The sequence below is a fragment of the Panulirus ornatus genome, chromosome 3, assembly GCF_036320965.1.
Source record: "Panulirus ornatus isolate Po-2019 chromosome 3, ASM3632096v1, whole genome shotgun sequence".
NCBI lineage: Eukaryota > Metazoa > Arthropoda > Malacostraca > Decapoda > Palinuridae > Panulirus > Panulirus ornatus.
Genome location: NC_092226.1, coordinates 73609684 through 73633193, shown reverse-complemented (window position 1 = coordinate 73633193; position 23510 = coordinate 73609684). Strand labels below are relative to the sequence as shown.

The 23510-nt window shown below is 37.1% G+C and overlaps 1 protein-coding gene across 7 annotated transcripts in view; it reads right to left on the bottom strand.

The window, feature by feature from the left end:
* Positions 1 to 1060: 1060 nt before the first annotated feature.
* LOC139763519 (uncharacterized) overlaps positions 1061 to 23510 on the bottom strand; it is a 64747-nt gene continuing 42297 nt past the window's right edge. For 3 of the 7 annotated variants that reach the window (XM_071689689.1, XM_071689680.1, XM_071689727.1), the window contains exons 15-18: positions 19653 to 20200; positions 15817 to 16026; positions 10460 to 10600; positions 4460 to 6209 (exon numbers count right to left, since the gene is read on the bottom strand). In XM_071689689.1, coding sequence (XP_071545790.1) covers positions 6063 to 6209; positions 10460 to 10600; positions 15817 to 16026; positions 19653 to 20200 — 1046 coding nt within the window. In that variant the 3' untranslated portion in view covers positions 4460 to 6062. Of the gene's footprint in view, positions 6210 to 10459; positions 10601 to 15816; positions 16027 to 19652; positions 20201 to 23510 lie in introns of all 7 variants that reach the window. The other 4 variants (XM_071689708.1, XM_071689700.1, XM_071689734.1 and 1 more) reach the window with 4 other exon arrangements.

Below are 23510 nucleotides of genomic sequence, written 5' to 3'. Positions count from 1 at the left end.
GTATATCATGAAAAGAATTTGCAACACAATGAACTCCATGATGATCAAGCAATACATATTGACTTTGAGATAATGAAGTCTCTAACTGTACATACAAGTCAAGCAACATTTTCACTCATTGTACTTACCATATATATACTATCAAAATATGAGACAAGGTTAAATGAAAAAATTTCTGTTTATGACAGAATATATACAGTACTACACACAATTGTCGAGGAGTGGTCAGTAATGACCAAATGGCAAACTGTTTATCAATAATTTTCGAAATTTGATACAAATTCAAATAATCTGATTAGGATACCATGTACTGTGGAAAAAAAAAAAAGTTCAAATCACATAACACCAAGGTACTGTATGTCCAAGTAAAGTCTCAATTCAAATCATCATTGTTTTAAAGATGACAAATATGAAAGACAATATACACAGATGTGTACATAGACGTAATAATGATGGATGATGATGGACGGATGTATGTATGACAAGCCACAGGTAGCTGAAGTGAAAATACTTCAAGGAATTTGCTTTTTTCTAGGTATCTTACTTTTAAGTGTAAAAGGCTGAGTATAATAATCAGTCACTTATATTTAAGGTCTCCATGAAGATAGGATTAACTCATCTCTTAAGGAACAAATGCATCTGTAAAAATTACTTTTTCTATTTCTGCATCAATCTTAAATCTACCTCTGTTCTAAAAGAAGTGATATATACAAAGGAAGCCAAATAAGGAATTTTTCCCTCTATGGCTCTGGCATCTGTTCACGAACCTACCTCATTCATAATGGAAATCATGAATACATGTGAAAGTAAAGAATTAACATTTATAAACACACAAGCATTACTGGACTCCACCTGCTTGTGGTTACACCATGAGTGAAATGTCACCTTCAGTAAGGTTGTATCATCAGAGTACAATCTTCTTGAAGAACCTCTCACATGAAAAAAATCCATCCTTCCATTGCTACTGAAAGTAGCACAGCCTTGAAACTTCATGAGCCCCTTAGTAGGGGGTCCTTGAGGTTGTATTATAATAAAAGACATACAAGATGGAAAATAATAATTCAACATATATAAGGGTTTAATGTCTCTTTAGTTGACATATGTGGAATATAAAACATATTTCTATATAAACGAACTATATCTAAAACATCAATTGCATTATTCATACAACATACTACTAAAACATGAATCAAAGCATTCCTTCAAAAGAACAAAAAGCACTTGTTGCCAGAACATAAAAATACTGCATGTAGATTTATGATCATGATCCTTTTAAGCCAATGAATATTCAATGTCCTGCAGCCCAAAACTGCACTAAAATTCTGTGGCAGGGACACGATAAATTTCTTTGAGTTGAGGAAGTCTCTGACAAGACAGTACTGTTTTATCAACTGACAAATGATACACCCTCATGACTTTTAAATTATGGTGTAGTTTTGAGCATGTGGAGTATGGCAACACCTATACCTTATCCTCCTTCCCCAGGAGTCCCTTCTATCTTTATGAGGCTCTTGTAACATTTAAGGAGCTGGCAGCAACCACTAGTCAGAACCATAGGTCAAAAAGTGTTGCGTTGCATTGTGTGTGTGTGTGTGTCTAAGGGCAACAAGTAGTAAGTGTTCAGTGTCTTCTTATGGTTGCTGCATCAATGTTATGAAGGGACTTGTGATATGTTGAAATTGTGTCTGCACTGTCATAGTGATGGGTTTTGTCCAGAGCAAACACGAGTGAGACTCGTGTTTGGGGAGTGTGGTTTTTGACAGGTGTATACCTGGTGAGTTGGAGTTTAAGAATGAGATGGAAGGATGACTGCATAGTTTTTGTTGGGTCATCTCTGTATGAATGTGTTTCGTCAATGTTATATTTGTTGGGGATGGGAAGATCTGTGAGAAGTTAATGAAGAGAGGTAGGAATAAACTTTCCATTTCTACTATGGGACAGGTGGTTAGTTATACAGTGGTTTGGGTGGAAGAGGTCTAGTGCTGTTCTATAGAAATGAGTGCCGAGCATGGTGAAGTGGGACTATAAAAGGAAGATCTTTGTTTCATTGTGGTGTTGAATGTTTATTGTCGCTCAGCAGCCAGTGTTTGTTTGAGTGTACTACTTTTTGGAGTTTGTGTCTTTGTTATATTTGCTTTTGAGTGAGCAGGTTAGGCATACTTTAAAGTGAAGTGAATGCAAATGCGGCTTGTCTTTTCCACTCCTAACACAATCTCACTAACACAGGAAACAGTGGATATGTATGAAAGAAAATTTTACCTCAAATAAAATTCATTACCAAACTTTAATCAAGTTACTTAAACCTTAAGAGGTGAGTGGCCTCATGTGAGGATTGCTTTGGAAGGAGCACCTGGCCTCATTTAAGGATCAATGTTTGAAGGAACCACTTCTGTCTCGACCACAAAATATCCTACCATTAATACGTGGAGTAGCATATCATATATTGTTTCTGTACTCTACAGCCTAAACTTTTTCCATATACCAGTAAGTATGTGTGTAGATGTCAAGGATACCTGTATGGGATCTGTGCACTAATGTTATGATAGAAATTTTGTTGCTCTGTCACTCTTGCAACAGATATTCCTGATGTAAAGGCATTATCGTTCATCTTTGTTTGTAACTAAAACACAAAAATACCACACAACTCACTTGGTATGTCTGAAAATACCCAGAATACCTAATATGCCTGACAGAGGTACGGTATAAGGTAAAGAGCATATATCACTTGCAAATAATCAGGTTGAGTTGTACACCATTTTAATCTGAATATCATGTTCTAAATAATCATAATAATGCGATCTTTTTTAATCTTTCAACTTTTGTCTTCACTGTGCATGAAAAAATATTGCAACTTCCTTACTAAAGCAATAAAAAGCATATAAAAGTGCAGATTCATATGACAAACAGGTAATGGGATGTAACAACAGCACAGCCAGTAGAGTCAACTAATACTGTAAAATTCTCCTTATAAACTACCTACAACTGAAGACTGTGGTGGACCATAATAATAGGCTGTGGGCAAAAAAAAGAATAAGAAGACTAACTCAAATTAGTGCCTTAAATAAAGCAAAAATTAGGAACACTTTATATGTAGTGTGGTAATGTCTGCCACATGTCTGTGACATATCAAGTGCCGAATAACAGTTTTATAATGCAACAAAGAAACTTCTTAATCCCACTTTACTGTGGTACCTGTTGCATTTCAAATTACTCCAATTACTTTCAATATCCTTTTGCACCATAATCATTTCATGAACAAATCAATGTGATTAAAAATCATGTAAAACATATCTATTCATGTTTAAGCCGAAAAACTGTTTCAAATTACAATGGAGAATTTTCTTATGGAATTCAGTGCAATACAACTCTAATCATTTGACGTAGTTGGAACCTAGCTGAATCTGTACAGGCAGATATTCAGTTAGCTGAACTTTACTCTAAATAATAAAAAATAAATAAAAAAAATTGTAATACACAATATAATTTGATAGCTGTGCTCACTTTGAGTCTTTCCCCATTTGAAAGATGGAATCCTTTGGAAGACTTTTTTCTAGCTACCAAACAATTGCCATAATTTACCTATTTTTCCTTGATAAATCCAACCCAAAAATAGGTCATACACATTACAAAGTGTCACACTCGGAAATGTTTATGTACAAGAAGTACAGTGAAAGCTTGTAACAATGATTACCAATACACCATCTTATTTCAACACCTCTATATGAAATTTGCTGTATGAAGTGAGATAGTTAGTCATGGTAAATTCTTCAGAATAGGTCATTTCAATGTACTGTTTGATTGCAAGTGAAAAAACTGATCTCTACAAACAAAAAACTGAGGTGCTTCTATTTCACTGATAAAGCTGTGAACTTGCTAAGTATGTCAAAGTTTATCAATGGAGTGGTTCAAAGTATCTAGTTCCAGGGGAAAGCATGCTTGTTTAGTTACTGCTGAGTTCCATTAATTCTTACAGGTCAGATGCCATACGATATAAAAATGATCACCTTGCGTACTAACAACAGATGCTGTCTGAACTCAATCATCCCATCTGCATTTGCTGAAACTAATGCTTTTGTTACTAACTACAGTAATATGTTACATGCAACTTTAATCATTAAATGCTCAAGTCCTAGCCTCCCATACATAACCATGGTAGAACACAGCACACTCCAACACAGGCCCCTTCAAGCTACTCTACAGCATAAGTAGAATTTGTGTGGGGTTCAGATTATGATAACAGCTAAATATCATTTTTGAAAATGTCAGGAAACCATGAAGAGTGATTCTCAGCACAATACTTGAGGAGGACTCAAACTCCAAGGACAGAAGAGGAAAGTGCAAGTGAAGGATGAACTCTTGGGGTCACCAGACATGCACTGGGTTTAAATGACAGTGGCAGGCCAAAATTTAAGTCCCTCATCCTGTTAATTGATTTTCTTAATCTTTCATATCTTTCAAATTTTCATCTGTCTGTGGGGAGACACCATCTTCAACCCTCACCCAAATGGTTAAACCATCCATATTTTTTAGACCCACTCAACAATGCTTATCTAGTTAAATGGATCGATGTCCTGGACATACATGCATACCCATTGTCAGCTAAATGAATAATTAAGCTAAATGAATAATTTAACTAAAATGTATGAATGGCAAATTGATGGTTTTTGCTAAGATTATGCACGTGTCATTTTTTAAAATCATTAGTCTCAACTGCACCATACATTATCAAATAGTACAATTCATCTTTGCAAACAACTCATGTGAATTCTATCAGCTCTATTAAAGTACCAATATTAAATCATACTAACACCTACCTTTAAGTGCTAAACTGAGAGTTCTTGGTGGCCCACTCTGGCACCACTGTGGGAAATAATCTTCTTTTTGCTGCCTTTGCTCTCCTAAGTGACAACATAATTTTGGGAGTGTTATATTGCACAATCATTACTTTGTTACACTTGGCCTAATCTTAACAACAGTGGTAGTTCTCATGTTTTAGCATTTTAATTCTTCCCTTTTTTCTACTCTCAAAAAGGGTGAATGATAGGTGTTAACAACACCTCAGACAATAATCTTGCTGAAGGTCCTTGTGAGTGAGTAGGTGCTACTTTCCCCGAGTTATATCTTCTGCAATGTGAAGTTAAACTGGGGCTCTTGTTCTTGGAACATTTACAGTATTGCATGCACATTCAGAACATTTACAGTATTGCATGCAACATTCAGAAAACAACTGTTCCAACATGGTGAGCTATGAAGTGAAAATTCTATAATTTCATTCGCATTAACTTGTTCTCAAAGGCAAAAATACATCGCATATTGCTATGAGTGAGGGAAAGGCCCTATCTGATACAGATCGATAAGAAAACTTTTTGTGGAAGCCTATTCAATATACTGAGTGGAAAAACAAAACAGTGCTTTGCAGAAAATAAGTCCAGTATCCTTATCCTATGAAATATGCTGTTCAAACCAATGACACGGCAAAATTACTATAAAAAAAGTCCATCTGTATCATTTCTGCAATCCTTCATTACTGATAATCTCAAATATATCAACATGTATTATCATGGAAAGGAGAGAGAGAGAGAAAGAAACTAATTCCACAACACAAGGATAATGGTAACAGGGTCATGCTAACAAATAATTGGTATAATTCTTGTAATATACATGTTCAACAACAATTCAAAAATATTTTGGAATACACTACAACTATATAAAAGCTATGCATGAACATGGTCCCACTTTGGGATGTGTCATTGTTCTGCTTTATAAAAAATGTTAATCCTTATATCTAAAGCATCTTATTGACAATACAACGTAATGTAATGCTTCCTAACCAACCAGACACTACTGTCTGAATATGAAATGGCATGAATAACTGGAGAGTCATTCCTAAAACATTAAACTAAAATCATATCGAATTATGAGATGCTAAAGTAATCAATAAAAGCATTGTCAGGTCTCCCATAACACTAAAATAATATACTGTTAATACTGGTGTTATTTACTGTTTCAAACAAAGTACCTCCAGAACTGACAGTTATGAAATGAAAAGACCTGAAGTTGATTTACTGACAATTAAGAACAATAAGTTCTGCCACAGCACATGATACATCATTATTGTACTTGATAAGGAGCCGCTGGTTAACTTCACGGTTGCAGAATCCCATGTCCTCCAGCTGTTGCATTGGAGGTGGAAGTAATGATTCATCAACCTGGAGGTAAAAATCATTATTTTATTCTAATCCTGAGTACATAAAATTGTTACACTCCACAATGTATAATTCACCTTATAATGATAATGAACATGTACAAATATACACTCAACATTTTGCATGACAATAAAATCACTTTTGATGTATATCATGGCTCTCCTGAGAACAGACAAGAAAACCTAAGGATGCTTGCCTTAAAACACCTGTCAAGTTTTACTCAGGAAAAACATCAAACAAAGAAGACAATAGTATAAGGATCCCCACACCTACATGGACCAAGAGACCAATCAGAATAATTCACAACCTAAATAGACAAAATTTGTCTTCCCACCTCATGCTCTCTGTATCCATCAGATATCAGCATATTACATCCATGCCAACAACCAAAGAGCAAACAACCTAGCTAAAGTTGAAATTTCCCATATGAGAACTTAACTGCCTGATGAGGTCTTGAACCATAATACAAAAGTTCCTGATCTCATAATTCAATACTTGCCCACTTGAATGCACACAAACTCCTCAATAACATAGCCACCATAAAAACAAAATATCTACATACAGTAATTCCTTGTACTTTAACTTTCTAAAAGGGGAAACAGAGGGAGTCATGCAGGGAGTGCTCATCCTCCTCGAAGGCTCAGATTGGGGTGTCTAGATGTGTGTGGATGTAACCAAGATGAGAAAAAAGGAGAGATGGGTAGCATGTTTGAGGAACCTGGATGTTTTGGCTCTGAGTGAAATGAAGCTCAAGGGTAAAGGGAGAGAGTGGTTTGGGAATGTCTTGGGAGTAAAGTTAGGGGTTGGTAAGAGGACAAGAGCAAGGAAGGAGTAGCACTACTCCTGAAGCAGGAGCTGTGGAAGTATGTGATAGAGTGTATGAAAGTAAACTCAGACTGATATGGGAAAAACTGAAAGTGGATGGAGAGAGATGGGTGATTACTGGTGCCTATGCACCTAGTCATGAGAAGAAAGATCATGAAAGGCAAGTGTTTTAGGAGCAGCTGAGTGAGTGTGTTAGCAACTTTGATGCACGAGACTGGGTTATAGTGAGGGGTAATTTGAATGCAAAGGTAAGTAATGAGGCAGTTGAGGGTATAATTGGAGTATATGGGGTGTTCAGTGTTGTAAATGGAAATGGCGAAGAGCTTGCAGATTTGTGTGCTGAAAAAGGACTTCTGATTGGGATTACATGGTTTAAAAAGAGAGATATACACAAGTTTACCTATGTAAAAAGGAGATATGGCCAGAGAGCAATATTGGATTACATGTGAATTGATAGGCACATGCAAGAGAGACTTTTGGATGTAAATGTGCTGAGAGGGGCAACTGGAGAGACATCAGATCATAATCTTGTGGAGGCGAAGGTGAAGATTTGTAGAGGTTTTCAGAAAAGAAGAGAGAATGTTGGGGTGAAGAGAGTGGTGAGAGTAAGTGAGCTTGGAAAGGAGACTTGAGTGAGGAAGTACCAGGACAGAATGAGTGCAGAATGGAAAAACGTGAGAGCAAATGACCTAAAGAGTGGGGGAGGAGTGGGATGTATTTAGGGAAGCAGTCATGGCTAATGCAAAAGATGCTTGTGGCATGAGAAAGGTGGGAGGTGGGCAGATTAGAAAGGGTAGTCAGTGGTGGGATGAAGAAGTAAGATTGTTAGTGAAAGAGAAGAGAGAGGTATTCGGACAATTTTTGCAGGGAAATAGTGCAAATGACTGGGAGATGTATAAAAGAAAGAGGCAGGAGGTCAAGAGAAAAGTGCAAGAGGTGAAAAAGAGGGCAAATGAAAGTTGGGGTGAGAGAGTATCATCAAATTTTAGGGAGAATAAAAAGATGTTTTGGAAGGAGGTAAATAAAGTGTGTAAGACAAGAGAACAAATAGGAACAACGGTGAAGGGGAGGAAATGGGGAGGTAATAACAAGTAGTGGTGAAGTGAGAAGGAGATGGAGTGAGTATTTTGAAGGTCTGTTGAATGTGTTTGATGATAGAGTGGCAGATATAGGATGTTTTGGTCAAGGTGGTGGGTGAAGTGAGAGAGTCAGGGAGAATGGTTTGGTATATAGAGAAGAGGTAGTGAAAGTTATGCGGAAGATGAAAGCCGGCAAGGCGGCAGGTATGGAAGGTATTGCAATGGAAAGCAAAAATGGGTATGTTTGAAGGAATAGTGGTTCCAACAACGTTATATGGTTGTGAGGCATGGGCTACAGATCGGGTTGTACGCAGGAGGGTGGATGTGTTGGAAATGAGGTGTTTGAGGACAATATGTGGTGTGAGGTGGTTTGGTCACATAAGTAATGAAAGGGTACAAGAGATGTGTGGTAATAAAAAGAAAGTGGTTGAGACAGAAGACGGTGTACTGAAATGGTTTGGTCACATGGAGAAAATGAGTGAGGAAAGATTGACAAAGAGGATATATGTGTCTGAGGTGGAGGGAACGAGGAGAAGTGGGAGATGAAATTGGAGGTGGAAGGATGGAGTGAAAAAGATTTTGAGCAATTGGGGCCTAAACATACAGGAGAGTGAAAGCTGTGCAAGGAATAGAGTGAATTGGAATGATGTGGTATACTGGGGTTTACGTTCCGTCAATGGATTGAACCAGGGCATGTGAAGTGTCTGCGGTAAACCATGGAAAGTTTTGTGGGGCCTGGATGTGGAAAGGGAGCTGTGGTTTCGGAGCATTACACATAACAGCTAGAGACTGAGTGTGAACAAATGTGGCCTTTGTTGTCTTTTCCTAGCACTACCTCATGCACACGCAGGGGGAGGGGGGTGCCATTTCATGTGTGGTGGGGTGGTGCTGGGAATGGATGAAGGCAGCAAGTATGAATATGTACATGTGGATATGTCTGTGTATGTATATATATGTATACGTTGAAATGTATGAGTATGTATATATGTGCGTGTGTGGGTGTTTGTGTATATACATGTGTATGTGGGTGGGTTGGGCCATTCTTTCATCTATTTCCTTGCACTATCTCGTTAACACAGGAGATAACGACAAAGTATAATAATAAAAAAGAAAAATAGTAATTCAGCTTGAGAAAGAAATAAAACTTCCTCAAAGGAATGTAAATTTCAAGTCCTTCAAAACCTATAGCAGATAAATATATTAAAGTATCCTTGTATCATGAAAATCAGCATTAATAAGGCCCTGAATACCTTTGGAAAGCAAAAGCTATAAGATTCCCAAATGGAATTTCACAAAGCAAATTTCTTTCCTTTAAAAAGAGAACAGAAAGATTCTTTTACAATTTTAATAACTCTAAAGATAATAGTTTCTTAAAGTCCACCCCTGCAAACAATCTTGAACCAGATGCAAAACATCCTTCACTTTTTTATTCATAATGAGGATGGGGAGACAGGATACCAGCCATGTGTCTTATCTATGCAGTAGAAGGCAAATAAGGAGCAGGATAGGGGGACCTGAAAATCTTTCCCTCCACTTTTAGTTACCAAAAGAAAGATCACAGGAGAGAGCTAAGTTCCAAAAGAAAGAACAGAGAAAGGAACTAAGTTCCTAAAGAAAGAACAGATGATCTAAGTGAAGACTTTCTCCTTAAACACTCATTCATCTGTTCTAAATGTTAACACACACACATGCAGGAAACAGTAAATATATGATGACAGAAATATGGAAAAGAATGAGGAAGTCAAGAAAGATGAGAATACAGAGGTAGGTATGTTCTCAACTGCTAATTGAATTTAAAAGTCACTGGAATGACGAAGGGAAGTTCTTAATCATAGCAGAAGTCAACTAATATAATACTCTCGACTGACTGCAAAGACTGATAAGGAGATTCTGTCTTAACCTCTTGGAGCAATCAACCTTATCATTACTCTTAGAATCTTTCAAATAAGCAAAGTGTAATGATAAAAGTACCCTTATCACTATCTACACAGTGCCATGAGAACACAAAACTGAAATTAAGGTGGGAGGGTGACCCACTCACTAAAACCAATATGGTGCACAAAAAGCATGGTCAGTCAATTAGAGCTAGCAAGCAACCCAGGGATATTTCTTGTTTTAGAGCAAAAATTACCTATTCTGAACTTATGCTTGCTACCATAATTCAAGTAAGCTGTGCAAAACAAATGCAAATGATCTATAAATCATAACTTACTGATACCACAGTAAAAATATAATACGGTCTACTTTAACCTTGCTTCTTCTAAACCTCAAAATATCTAACAACATTATATGTCCTTTTCCTGTTCACTTTTCAACAGTGCATTGATTACAGAAAAATCTCACACTCACCTCTGGTGAAGAGTTACTTTCTTGCACCATCTCTTCTTGTTGAGGAGAAACTTTAGATGCTGGGCATCGAGATTCACTTCCTTGATCATCTCCACGACAATGTATTTGTCCTGGTGAGTCTGCTGATGGAGACAGCATCTCCTGTGGAAGAAAAAGTACAAGGCTTATCAGACAGTGAAGTGCAGCGCAAGCAACCACGTGGTGATGAAATATGTGTCTGTACATAAAAAATGGGAAGATTTACAGAGAAACAATTGTTTCATATGGGAAGTCTTCCAGTCTACAAAGCACCTACACTAAAGTAAAACTGAAAGTGTAATGCTGCAGCTTCTATACATAAAACATAAGGAAAACATCATCATAATCATGGTTGACAAAATAAAATTCATAATAGAAGCTGGGTAGTACCAACAGCAATATTACTAGTGATACTGATCTATCAGGTTTGCACTGACAACTCTACTGAGGGTACAGCATTATAACCACAGCTGACTCTACATAATTCAGTCTGAAATTAGGGAGACTGAATATCAAATATTCTGAGAAAGACTAGCCCTTCTTAATGTATAAAGAATTCATGATTATGGAGGAACAGGGTAGCTTCAACCAATGCAAGGGAGTTGTTGACCAGGTGGATGCTTTGAAGCATTTGTAAAAGAAATACTGCACTACAGTTGCCCCCTGCCAATGGCCTGTTAAGGGTGAGGCACTAAAGACTAAGAAATGGCACTGGAGTTCACCAGCTATGGAGGCTCTTCTGAAGGGTCCACCCAATCGAGGGAGTTCACAGTGGGAATGGGCATCATAGATAAATAAGCAGATACACAGATAGATAGATCAATAGATAGATAGAGAGATGGATAGATAGCTACCTATGAGTACCTAAGATGAGATACTGCCATGATGGCAGAACTAGCACTTAGCGCTCACCACTAGATTTGTATGTTGAATAACGATGCTCTCTCAACCAATTCTCCACATCCTATCACTTGCTTTGCCTGTTGTATAATGCTATTCTTCTTTCAGCAGCTATTCCCATGGAGAAGCTGTATATTCTTGGTTCATCCAATAATGTATTCAACCATGAGCCTAATCTTCTTTTGGATGTTTTTGTAGTCACTCCATGTACATTTGTTTATCAGTTAGCTTTCTCTTAGAGATATATCTCTTAGTTTGCTCAAACTTCCTCACTGGGAAATCATGTATCTCCCTAACTAACTGAAATCTTTACTTCATTTGACTTAACAATTCTTTATCTTCCTCACTAGGTTGCTTTCAAGATTACAACAAGGTACCTCAGCTTTCCACATGTTGCCAGGCATATAGTACCATATATCTCTCTCTTTGATGTTCTCAACTGTATAACCCTAGTTCTTTCAATCTTTCATGGTGCTATAGTTCATATGCTCCATTCGCTTAACTGTGCCTGTAAAATATTTCCTTATTCTCCTTCTGTTGTTTATTCCTATCTGCCTTACTGGCAACCATAAATCAAAGCAATTTTCAAATTACCTTCTTAAAACATACAATAAACATTTACAACATTAATTTTCAATGACTTGTTGCAAATGTTCTCAAAAATAATTCAATTCTTTCATTAGTTTGAAAGTACTATCTCATAAATGTGTTCATTTAATTAAGTTTTTCCCTTTCAATAATCACCAAATCTTTGACATTCAAGTCACACTTTATTTCTATTCCTATTGGGTCTATGTCTGTAGGCATTGAAGTATTGTAAGTTGCTCCACGACTTATTCGTACAAACTTCACTTGATTACTTCTAATAATTCTTCACATAACCAACAATGCATAATAATCAAATCTCTTCACAAGTCTTCTTTATCATCTTCACTTTCAATTGTTCTAATTGCTCTTATGTCAACTGCGGAACATTTTGACATCCTTATCAATATCTGAGATATCGACTAGACAGAATCTTTTCTGTCATAACTGTTCCTCGCAGTAACCCTGACATGCTTCAATTTGCAAGGTCTGCGCTTTGAACTTTCGGTTGCTTGGAAATTCTCTGATCCATTTTCCTATTTTTCCTTTTACATTTTACCTTGCCATTTTCTTAAGCTGAACTCCACAGTTTATCACATACTTTTGCAGTCAAAAAAATCAGTGCCCATTCTTTCACCATTCATCAGTGTTTCATATATAGAGCTAATAAATGTATCTGCATGCTTTTACCACGAAAAAAATCCGTGATGTCATCATTTAAGAATCTGTACAAAGTGAGATTTTCTTTTATCTTTTAGACTCACTCAAGTACTTTTATGTGCAAAGTTAGGCAGACTGGTTTGTAATCTTTCTTAAGTAATTTAGATCCTTCTTTGTGTACTGGCATTATGTATGTCATTTTTTGTATATCTGCTATACTTGATTGGTCTATGCTTTGTCTCAACAGCATTGTAAGAGGCTTGCCTATAGTTTCTTTCATCTTTTTTAAAATAACATTGCTGGAATTTCATCTGGCTCAGGAAGGATGGGATGAAGCAGTCAAGGTAAACTAGGAAATAGTCTAAAGGGCCTGGCTGAGGTCAGTGTGCTCTAAATTCAGTTCATTATTCCTAAATAGAGACAGATGTATGCATATGAGGCCATTGTTCACTTGTTCCTGATACTAGCTTGCTAACAAGGGAGAAACAATTACTGTAAATGTTATATTCTCATTAAATGCTATTTCTCTAATTAGGTGCACCGTGTATGAATTTGCCTAATGATTAAAAAGGGTTTAGAAGTGGGTGATCAAAGACTAAGGAAAGTATCCCTATCTCTTAAATATCATAGTGCCCAATAATATAGATATCAAATCTACATGCAATATAATGTAGTTAACTTAAATTTAAATACTTAAGTTAATAACGTATAGTTAGCAAAAAAAGTATCACTACACTTGCTGTGCCTTACATTTTAAAACACAAGGCAAAGAGTTTGGAAAAAATTTCCCTGGGGGTGGTTACTTTTTGGTATGCCTCCTCTCATTATCCAGTGATTACATTATGAAGACAGGATACAATCAGGTACCACTTCTGGAGAGGTGAAGAAAAATTTCTTATGGAATTACCTGACATATTCACATTTCTACCATCAGCAATCTGTTATATTGAAAATTTCCTTGTATTTGTAAGTAAAATATACATGAATCTTTCAATATCTATATCAAAAAGGAATAAATGACTAGTCAGCATCAAGTATACAACAGTGAAAGAATATTTTGGAAATATGGCACAGTTCTAAAACTTATATTTCATGACAAAAAAAAAAAATGCAATTATGATTCAGCAAAAATAAAGGATTTCATATCCATTTCATGTGGTCTCATTATTTCTGCATTCCATTCTTTATATGGTTTCATGGATAAATGGACTGTCCATACAATCATATACAACTTCCTGTCTCATTTACATGTAATGTGTTTTCAAATCTACATTCATATTTTTTTAACATTTATTTTCATTCTTCCTCACCCTATATTCAGAGGAAAAGTATCATGCACTGGTTTGATAATTTCCTCTTGAGCAAAATGATTATGTCATGATAATTAGTATAGTCTTGTCTAACTATTCCAATTTTTCCTTCCTACACCAAAATATGAAATTTTCTGACTATGTTAGTCAATTGTTTCATATTTTGTAACTGGAAACTCATCTTTAAACTTTCTAAAATACTTCTTACGAAGAGTATCACCAAAGTAAAATTACATGTATCTTTTCTATTTCATTAAAAATAATATCTTTAATATCATTTCAAAGATATGAGTCAAATACTATGACAGAAGGGACGGCTTTCATGATGCATATGAAATACAAATATAACCAGAAGTAACAACTACACAGAAAAAAAAGGAGAAACATTACTCATTTCAAATACCATCAAACCCAAGGGTAGCTCTACATTTTTTCACTGACTGTCGATGTACTTTAAAGTATATTTCTTGAAATTCTATTCATACTTCTAAGTGAAAAATTAGTTTGAGGAAACCTAAGTATCCCACTAAAATAAAATGGATTTCACTATATGGTGTTTCTACTTAGTTTATTTCCAGGAATGTATCTCAAATGTGAAGCAGTTGTTAGGTGTAAGATTAAATCTTACCCTCTTAGGTTTTTAAGCAAGTTAAGAACACAAAGAATAGTACATAATTTCAATGATAGCTTTAATGTGTATCATTGGCTTTCATATGCTATATAAACATGTATGGCACAAGCATGAAGTACTTGAAAACTATGAACAAATTTGATTAAATTGAATGTTATTCATCTTATTCTTCTCAAACACTATGCCTGTGTGAGGATTCAGAAAAGCATGTCAAAAAATGACATGAAACAAACAAAGCAGATTTCATGTCCATCACTCTTATGGTGAGATGAGGAAAGATCATACTACATTATGTGCATCTTCCTCCCACTACAACAAATCATAACAAAGGTAGAGATATAAAATTTTTGTGTATTTCTAAGCTGTGTACCAATAAAACAAAGCTTAAAGTGTCCCTAAAAGTGCAGCATAAAATATCATATAAGTTTAATGTGTATTAAAGTAGAAAGTCTGATAAATATGTAAGTACTGCTCAGTGCAAATACTAATCTTATTCACCACCAATCTCATGCCTAAGTAAGAAATCAGTGTAATGTGTGATACAATGTGACAGGGAAAACTAAAGGAGAAAAACTGACCAGATTTCAACCCCTCTTTTTATGAAGTGAGGAAAGCCTGTTCCTAACTCAATTGCGCAATACTTTACTGCAGCTTCTTCCCATTATCATCTTATGTTTTTTCATGCTTTCTTTATTTCAGATAAAACAAAAACTGTGTAAGAACACCAACACTCTATGTTATGAAGAGACAGTGAGCCTAGGAATAATTTAGATTATGTCTATCTGCACATTCATAAACTGAAATCCAGTGGTTTGGAAAATTCCCAATTTCGTCAATAGTCTGGTCCCCTAGCTGCTAGATTAAAAAGGCTTGGCCACATAAACATATAGATACTTTTGGTATGGTGGTGTAGTATTCAACCAAGTACATTGGTAAAGTATGACTGCAATGGCAACACAGTTAAAATGATGACCAAAATGCAAAATATGAGAAGTTATAGTGACAGATGTACTTGTAGCACCATATCAATGGTTACTTCTCATGATCACCAATACACTTCCCAACATAGGACTGGAAAAATATCTACCCCATCAGTATCTATTGTAACTATATAGTAAGTGTACTGACAATATCAAAAAAGACATTTCTACTGAAACTACATGGAAATACTAGAACGCTTTGTATGGATTGCCCTGCACACAGTGGGCACTGCATTAAGCCTACATGAACTATATCAAGTTCAAACTTCTGACCTGATTGATGCGAGTAATAAAGGTGCGAGCAGTATTCCATACACCACGCACCAGATCCTCAGGGATGATGCTCACCAGTTCATCTGGCAATGCACCCACAAGGTCAACAGGTAGCTCCCGCAATTCTGGGATTTGATTTGTGGCTGCTGCTTGACTTGCACCAGAATCCTTGCCATCTTGGCTCCCTGAGGTATGCCCTTGTTTTTGGTGCTGCAAATACAATCAAAATTTTCCTCACTTTGGGAGATGAGCAGTCTCAGTAAAAGTGTCAGACACTATCAATATCCTTCTAAAAAATGCCACTTGAGCCTACAGAACCTCTATCAAGAGTAAGGTTAGTGGTGCCAACAGGAAGAGTGTCCTAAAAACTCTCTTCTTCCCAAACTATAACAGAAATCCTCCACCAGTTGCTAATGAGTGTATGAGTTATTCTTACCACAACAAATCCCATTCATGTTGATCCCCATTTCTCTACTCTAATTGTCATTCTACTACTCTCCTTGCATCCCTTTGATAACTTCACCCAAAAAGAGATTTTCTTATTCTCTGTAGACAGAGACATGACTAATTTTTTTACTTTTTACTTTAGTCAGCTAGATTTCCAAGGCCAAATGCATTGGTTCTTGGTGTAGGATCTCTACCAGATGATGCAAGAGAATATTCAGTGACCAATGTTTGAAAGAATTTGTGCACATAGCAATAAGGTATGAATCTAACACTCAATGAATATGGAAAACCAAGTATCTAAATAAACTACATACCTATCATTATCAATTCAGATTTCAAAAGATTCTCATGAGAAACAAAATACCATTCAAAATACAGTGAGGTGCCTGCATTACAGTAATACCAGTTGCAACTGGCTGTGCAGGTATATCAGTGCAACCTCATAATGGCAGAAGAAACAACTATTGATAAAAAACATAATTATATTTACATTAAGTATTCATTCTACAAAAATTCTTTCACAATCAACAAAGCCACATTTTAAATGTATGTGCAATTTTAGTCTCTATTAGCACATTAAAACTTATCTCCATCCATTAATATAGTCTTACATTTTCACAAAACTGCAAATTGTCTTTTGCTGACTTGGCATCCTTAAAAAACAAATATCTAATTTACTTTCCTATGAGGAATTAACAACTAATCCTAACAAGCTTCCTTGAATCCAACACCACTGAGAATGATTTCAAAATTTTTTGTTCTCTACCAGTAAATACAGCAACTTGGGAACGAGTTGCATGGTAAAGCAACCTCTTCCTTAAAGACATACCAGAAATGTACAAAGACCTGGGTTTCCTGCTGCTGATACCTTAAGCAACTATGTAGTGGGCCAACATCTGAACAGTGTTAAAATGAAAGGAAGAAAATACTGCACAATAAGAAAGCAAGATCAGAGAAACGCTGAGAAGAATACTGAAGACATGGCTAAAGACAATAAAAATCTTTTCCTTAAATTCTTCATGAGCAGTTTGTCATAGTTAGGCAAAGGAATTTAGATAGGAGAACTCCTAACAATGAGGAGGAAATATGCAACGAGGTGACAGATAAATTCAAGTTTTCAGAGTGGAGGACACTACTATCCTAACACCAACAGGATGGGATGGAGAAGTTTTGAAAGGCACTGAAACTGACAGAAAGGACCAGACTATTTAACTCTCAAATAGCAGTATTACTTCCATGTTTGATCCCCATATGTGCTACATAAAACTTTAGAATACTTTCCTCTATGTTGGTGTGGCAGGGTGTTGATTGGTTGGGGATGTCATTTATCTATGAAAGCATATGAAAATTATACTATTCTTCCAGGCATGATTACACTCTATGTGCAATTCATGATTTTTCCCATGACTTGATCACACTAAACAAACATATCTTCAGTTTCACATTCCATTTTTTTGTTAGCAGCAAGTATGTCATGTCTAATGCACTGAAACCACAACTCCCTTTCCACATCCAGGCCCCACAAAACTTTCCATGGTTTACTCCACACACTTCACATGCCCTGGTTCAATCCATTGATGGCACATCCACCCCGGTATACCACATCGTTCCAATTCACTCTATCCTTGTACACCTTTCACCCTCCTGTATGTTCAGGCCCTGATTGCTCAAAATCTTTTTCACTCCATCCATGCACCTCCAATTTGGTCTCCCACTTCTCCTCACTCCCTCCACCTCTGACATATATCTCCTCTTTGTCAATCTTTCCTCACTCATTCTCTCCATGTGACCAAACCATTTCAATACACCCTCTTCTGCTCTCTCAACCAAATATTTTTATTACCACACCATTTCAATACACACTCTTCTGCTCTCTCAACCACACTATTTTTATTACCACAAATCTCTCAATCTAGAGTTTACTTTCTTACACTTCTGCAAACACTGCACAATTGTTGCTATCTGCCAGTAGCGTGTTAAGGGTGAAGCACAAAAGGCCAAGAAGTGGCACTGGAGTTCTCTAATTATGGAGAGACTATTATCGTGGTCACCCGCTTGAGGGAGCTCCAGGTGGGAACAGGCATCAGTGATAAAGGTAAAGAGATAGACTGGGTAAGTAGGTACTTTGTTCATGTGCATCCACATTCATATTCCCTCTCAAACCCACCAACTCAGGTAGGTACTTTGTTCATATGCATCTCCATTTATATTCCCTTTCATATCCTCCATCATGATGGGTCTCTGTCTCCACACTTTGTAGAGCTATGGGAATGCCTTTATAAAATTATCTCTAATGTATACATATATATACGAATAAAGTGAATATGAACGCGCACCTTCATAGAACATACAAACCTCCAACAGCCAGGATCGAACCCGGGACTCCTGTGCAACAGGCAGGCATGCTAACCGCTAGGCTATGGGACTGTATAATAGGAAACAACTATTCGAAATACTAAGTACTCGAATACCCTTCGTCTCACAATGGTGAGCAACGGGGTCTATACCGGTTATTTCCGAACAGACGCACATAGCCAGCTGATAGCGTTTTACTGAACCTAACTGTACAACGTGGAGGTATATGAATACAAATAAAGTGCATATGAACGCGCACCTTCATAGAACATACAAACCTCCAACAGCCAGGATCGAACCCGGGACCCCTGTGCAAGAGGCAGGCATGCTAACCGCTAGGCTATGGGACTGTTTCCTATTATACAGTCCCATAGCCTAGCGGTTAGCACGCCTGCCTCTTGCACAGGGGTCCCGGGTTCAATCCTGGCTGTTGGAGGTTTGTATGTTCTATGAAGATACATATATATATGAACATAGTGCATAGAAACGGACACCCTCATAGAACATACAAACCTCCAACAGCCAGGATCAAACCCCGGACCCCTGTGCAAGAATCGGGAATGCTAACCGCTAGGCTATGGGCCTGGCAGGTAGCACCAAGAGCAGACAAAGAAAGGCCACATTTGCAGACATACATTCTCTAGTTGTCATGTGTAATGCACTGAAACAACAGCTCTCTATCCACAACCAGATCCTACAAACCTTCCATGGTTTACCTTAGATACTTCACATACCCTGGTTCAGTCTACTAACAGCATGTCGACCCCTGTATGCCACATTGTTCTAATTTATTCTATATTCACATATGTGTGTAAAACTCTTCTTTTGAACAAATTTTTCTATCTAAAAAAGAAAATTTTCATTATAACAACGCCTTATTGTTTCATCTAATATATCAGCATGAAAGAGGAACAGGGAGCACAAAGCTAAAGAAAATGATACTGCTGACACATGCGTGACATCAAAATGTTAATCATTAATATGATACTTATATTGTGAACTACTGTTAGTTAAGTAAATTAGAGAACACTTACTTGAGCTGAGCTTGGCTGTTCACACACAACGCTCTGCATCCTATCTGGTGTGGTGGTCCATGCTGTTTGGTCCTGTTCTTGTTGCTGTAACTGATTATCATGGTTAATTTTACCAGCAACAGTCTGCTGGCGTACAGCATATTCTAGATATGTTTTTATTGCTTCTGCTGGTATATCCATAAAAGGCTTTGTTTCAGTGGGAGGATGTGGCATTGGGGTCTTGTATACTTCAGCTTCCTTTGAATCATCACTCAACCCTGCAGCTCTATTCTGATCTTTAATAGTACTACTTTCAATACTCAATGCTCCTGACTGGGAAGTTCCCTTGACTGTTGTTCCTGTATGACTAATGTCCTGGCTAGTCTCTGAAGAAGTCTTAGAACTATTTTTCAAACACTTTGTTTTTTCATCTGGTGAGTCATATACAACTGCAGTTGTTCTTTCATCTTCATCTGCAGTAAGAAAGTCAGGGGAGTCCGGTCGTTCAGCTTCTACATAAACAGCAGGTGTGTTTTCTGGTGATTCTGGCCCAACAGCTTCAACAAGACCTGTTAGCAAAGTGATATGGAAAGAAAATTACATAGATAGGACTGTTCAAAGGCTAGCTTTGTTTATCATAAGTTTGGGGTTATGGGAGATCACATTATTCTACAAGCAGAGAGAAAAGATGATCAGAATAAAGATACTCTCCAACAATACAAATGAGATAAGAATATGATTGAGATGGTAAACAAGAAAACAAAGCAGTTAACAGCTTTTCTTTTAAGACAATAAGAATGTTCACTCTTGAATAGTGCTCAATTGAATCTATGGCAAGACAGCAACAAAGTAGATTATGGACGAATATGCTACAGTGAAGTTCAATCTGGGAAATGGTTGTTACGAACAATGTGGCTGGATAGGAAAGGTTCTCATAATGAAATAACTAGTTCAAAATTTCTAATCTATATACTGGTATCTATCATCTACGTTTTCATGAAACTAGTTCATACAACCATTCAATTCACTGTTACCCATCAATGTGTCTAACATAGTAGTTAATGATGGTTTCCACATAAAAAATTTCCAATTTTTCAATTTGCATAGTAATTTCCTTCAACAAAAGACTAACTTCTCTATTCGCTAAAACCTCATTTACAAACTGTTTTCATTGTGCTGATAAAAAATCATTCCTCTGGCAATCACATCTGAAATACCAGTTGGCCAAAATCATTCAAACACTGTATCTGTCCACCTCTTTTGCAGTCTTGTAAATGGCTAAAGAATTTCCAAGTATATTATGACTATAAATGATTATTTATGCAGTACAGCAATGCAAAGTGTATCATTCAGGTTGTTTTTTTTTTTTTTTTTTTTTTTTATACTTTGTCGCTGTCTCCCGCGTTTGCGAGGTAGCGCGAGGAAACAGACGAAAGAAATGGCCCAACCCCCATACACACGTACATACACACGTCCACACACGCAAATATACATACCTACACAGCTTTCCATGGTTTACCCCAGACGCTTCACATGCCTTGATTCAATCCACTGACAGCACGTCAACCCCTGTATACCACATCGCTCCAATTCACTCTATTCCTTGCCCTCCTTTCACCCTCCTGCATGTTCAGGCCCCGATCACACAAAATCTTTTTCACTCCATCTTTCCACCTCCAATTTGGTCTCCCTCTTCTCCTCGTTCCCTCCACCTCCGACACATATATCCTCTTGGTCAATCTTTCCTCACTCATTCTCTCCATGTGCCCAAACCATTTCAAAACACCCTCTTCTGCTCTCTCAACCACGCTCTTTTTATTTCCACACATCTCTCTTACCCTTACGTTACTTACTCGATCAAACCACCTCACACCACACATTGTCCTCAAACATCTCATTTCCAGCACATCCATCCTCCTGCGCACAACTCTATCCATAGCCCACGCCTCGCAACCATACAACATTGTTGGAACCACTATTCCTTCAAACATACCCATTTTTGCTTTCCGAGATAATGTTCTCGACTTCCACACATTTTTCAAGGCTCCCAAAATTTTCGCCCCCTCCCCCACCCTATGATCCACTTCCGCTTCCATGGTTCCATCCGCTGACAGATCCACTCCCAGATATCTAAAACACTTCACTTCCTCCAGTTTTTCTCCATTCAAACTCACCTCCCAATTGACTTGACCCTCAACCCTACTGTACCTAATAACCTTGCTCTTATTCACATTTACTCTTAACTTTCTTCTTCCACACACTTTACCAAACTCAGTCACCAGCTTCTGCAGTTTCTCACATGAATCAGCCACCAGCGCTGTATCATCAGCGAACAACAACTGACTCACTTCCCAAGCTCTCTCATCCCCAACAGACTTCATACTTGCCCCTCTTTCCAGGACTCTTGCATTTACCTCCCTAACAACCCCATCCATAAACAAATTAAACAACCATGGAGACATCACACACCCCTGCCGCAAACCTACTTTCACTGAGAACCAATCACTTTCCTCTCTTCCTACACGTACACAGGTTGTATACTGTAATATTTTTACTTTTTCTTTTGTTATTCACCACCAATGCTGTGCCTGTGAATGAAAAAGGTGTACAGTGTAATTCCAAGCTCATGAAAGAATCGAAAATCTTCACTTCCTTCCAGATCATGCCGTCAGATGTGTCAGCAACACCTTGGCACTCTATCAAGCCAGCAAAAAGGCTGTTATATTACTCTGGATATTTATGTATATATATGTGTTTGTGAGTGGATGGGCCATTCTTCATCTGTTTCCTTGGCACTACCTTGCAGACATGGGAAACAGCAATCAAGTATAATAGAAAAAAAAAAAAAATCTATTTTTGCATGCAAATCTATCAGTGCATAGAGGACTTTTTCCACATGGTGAATGGATTTCTGAAACTAAACTGCCATTTAAGGGTTACAACATCAGTGATCCTTCAAAAGTCAAACTAACTTCCAGTGATCCACAGATCAATCAGTACAAAGATGGAGAAATACCCCACAAACTCATTACTTAACTTCTCAACCTTAATCTTCACGCTTTTTTGCTCATATATCTTATCTTAAACATCTTTACTACATCACATATTTATATTGCAGGAAAGTTGCTTTACTTAACCGGCATCTGCTCGACCAAAACAGTAACAGATATGTTAATATAATGTTATAGGAACTATATCACATTCATCTATTATTCTTGATCGCTGTTTCCCGCATCAGCGAGGTAGTGCCAGGAAACAGACGAAGAATGGCCCATCCACTCATACACACACATATATATACATAAATGCCCACACACATACATATACATATCAACATACACATATACATACACATAAACAGACATATACATATATACACTTTTACATATCTATACTTGCTTGCCCTCATCCATTTCTGGCGACACCACATATATATATATATATATATATATATATATATATATATATATATATATATATATATATATATATATATATATAGGCCGGAAATCCTCCCCTCCTTGTATTAACTTTCTAAAATGGGAAACAGAAGAAGGAGTCACGCGGGGAGTGCTCATCCTCCTCGAAGGCTCAGAGTGGGGTGCCTAAATGTGTGTGGATGTAACCAAGATGTGAAAAAAGGAGAGATAGGTAGTATGTTTGAGGAAAGGAACCTGGATGTTTTGGCTCTGAGTGAAACGAAGCTCAAGGGTAAAGGGGAAGAGTGGTTTGGAAATGTCTGGGGAGTGAAGTCAGGGGTTAGTGAGAGGACAAGAGCAAGGGAAGGAGTAGCAATACTCCTGAAACAGGAGTTGTGGGAGTATGTGATAGAATGTAAGAAAGTAAATTCTCGATTAATATAGGTAAAATTGAAAGTTG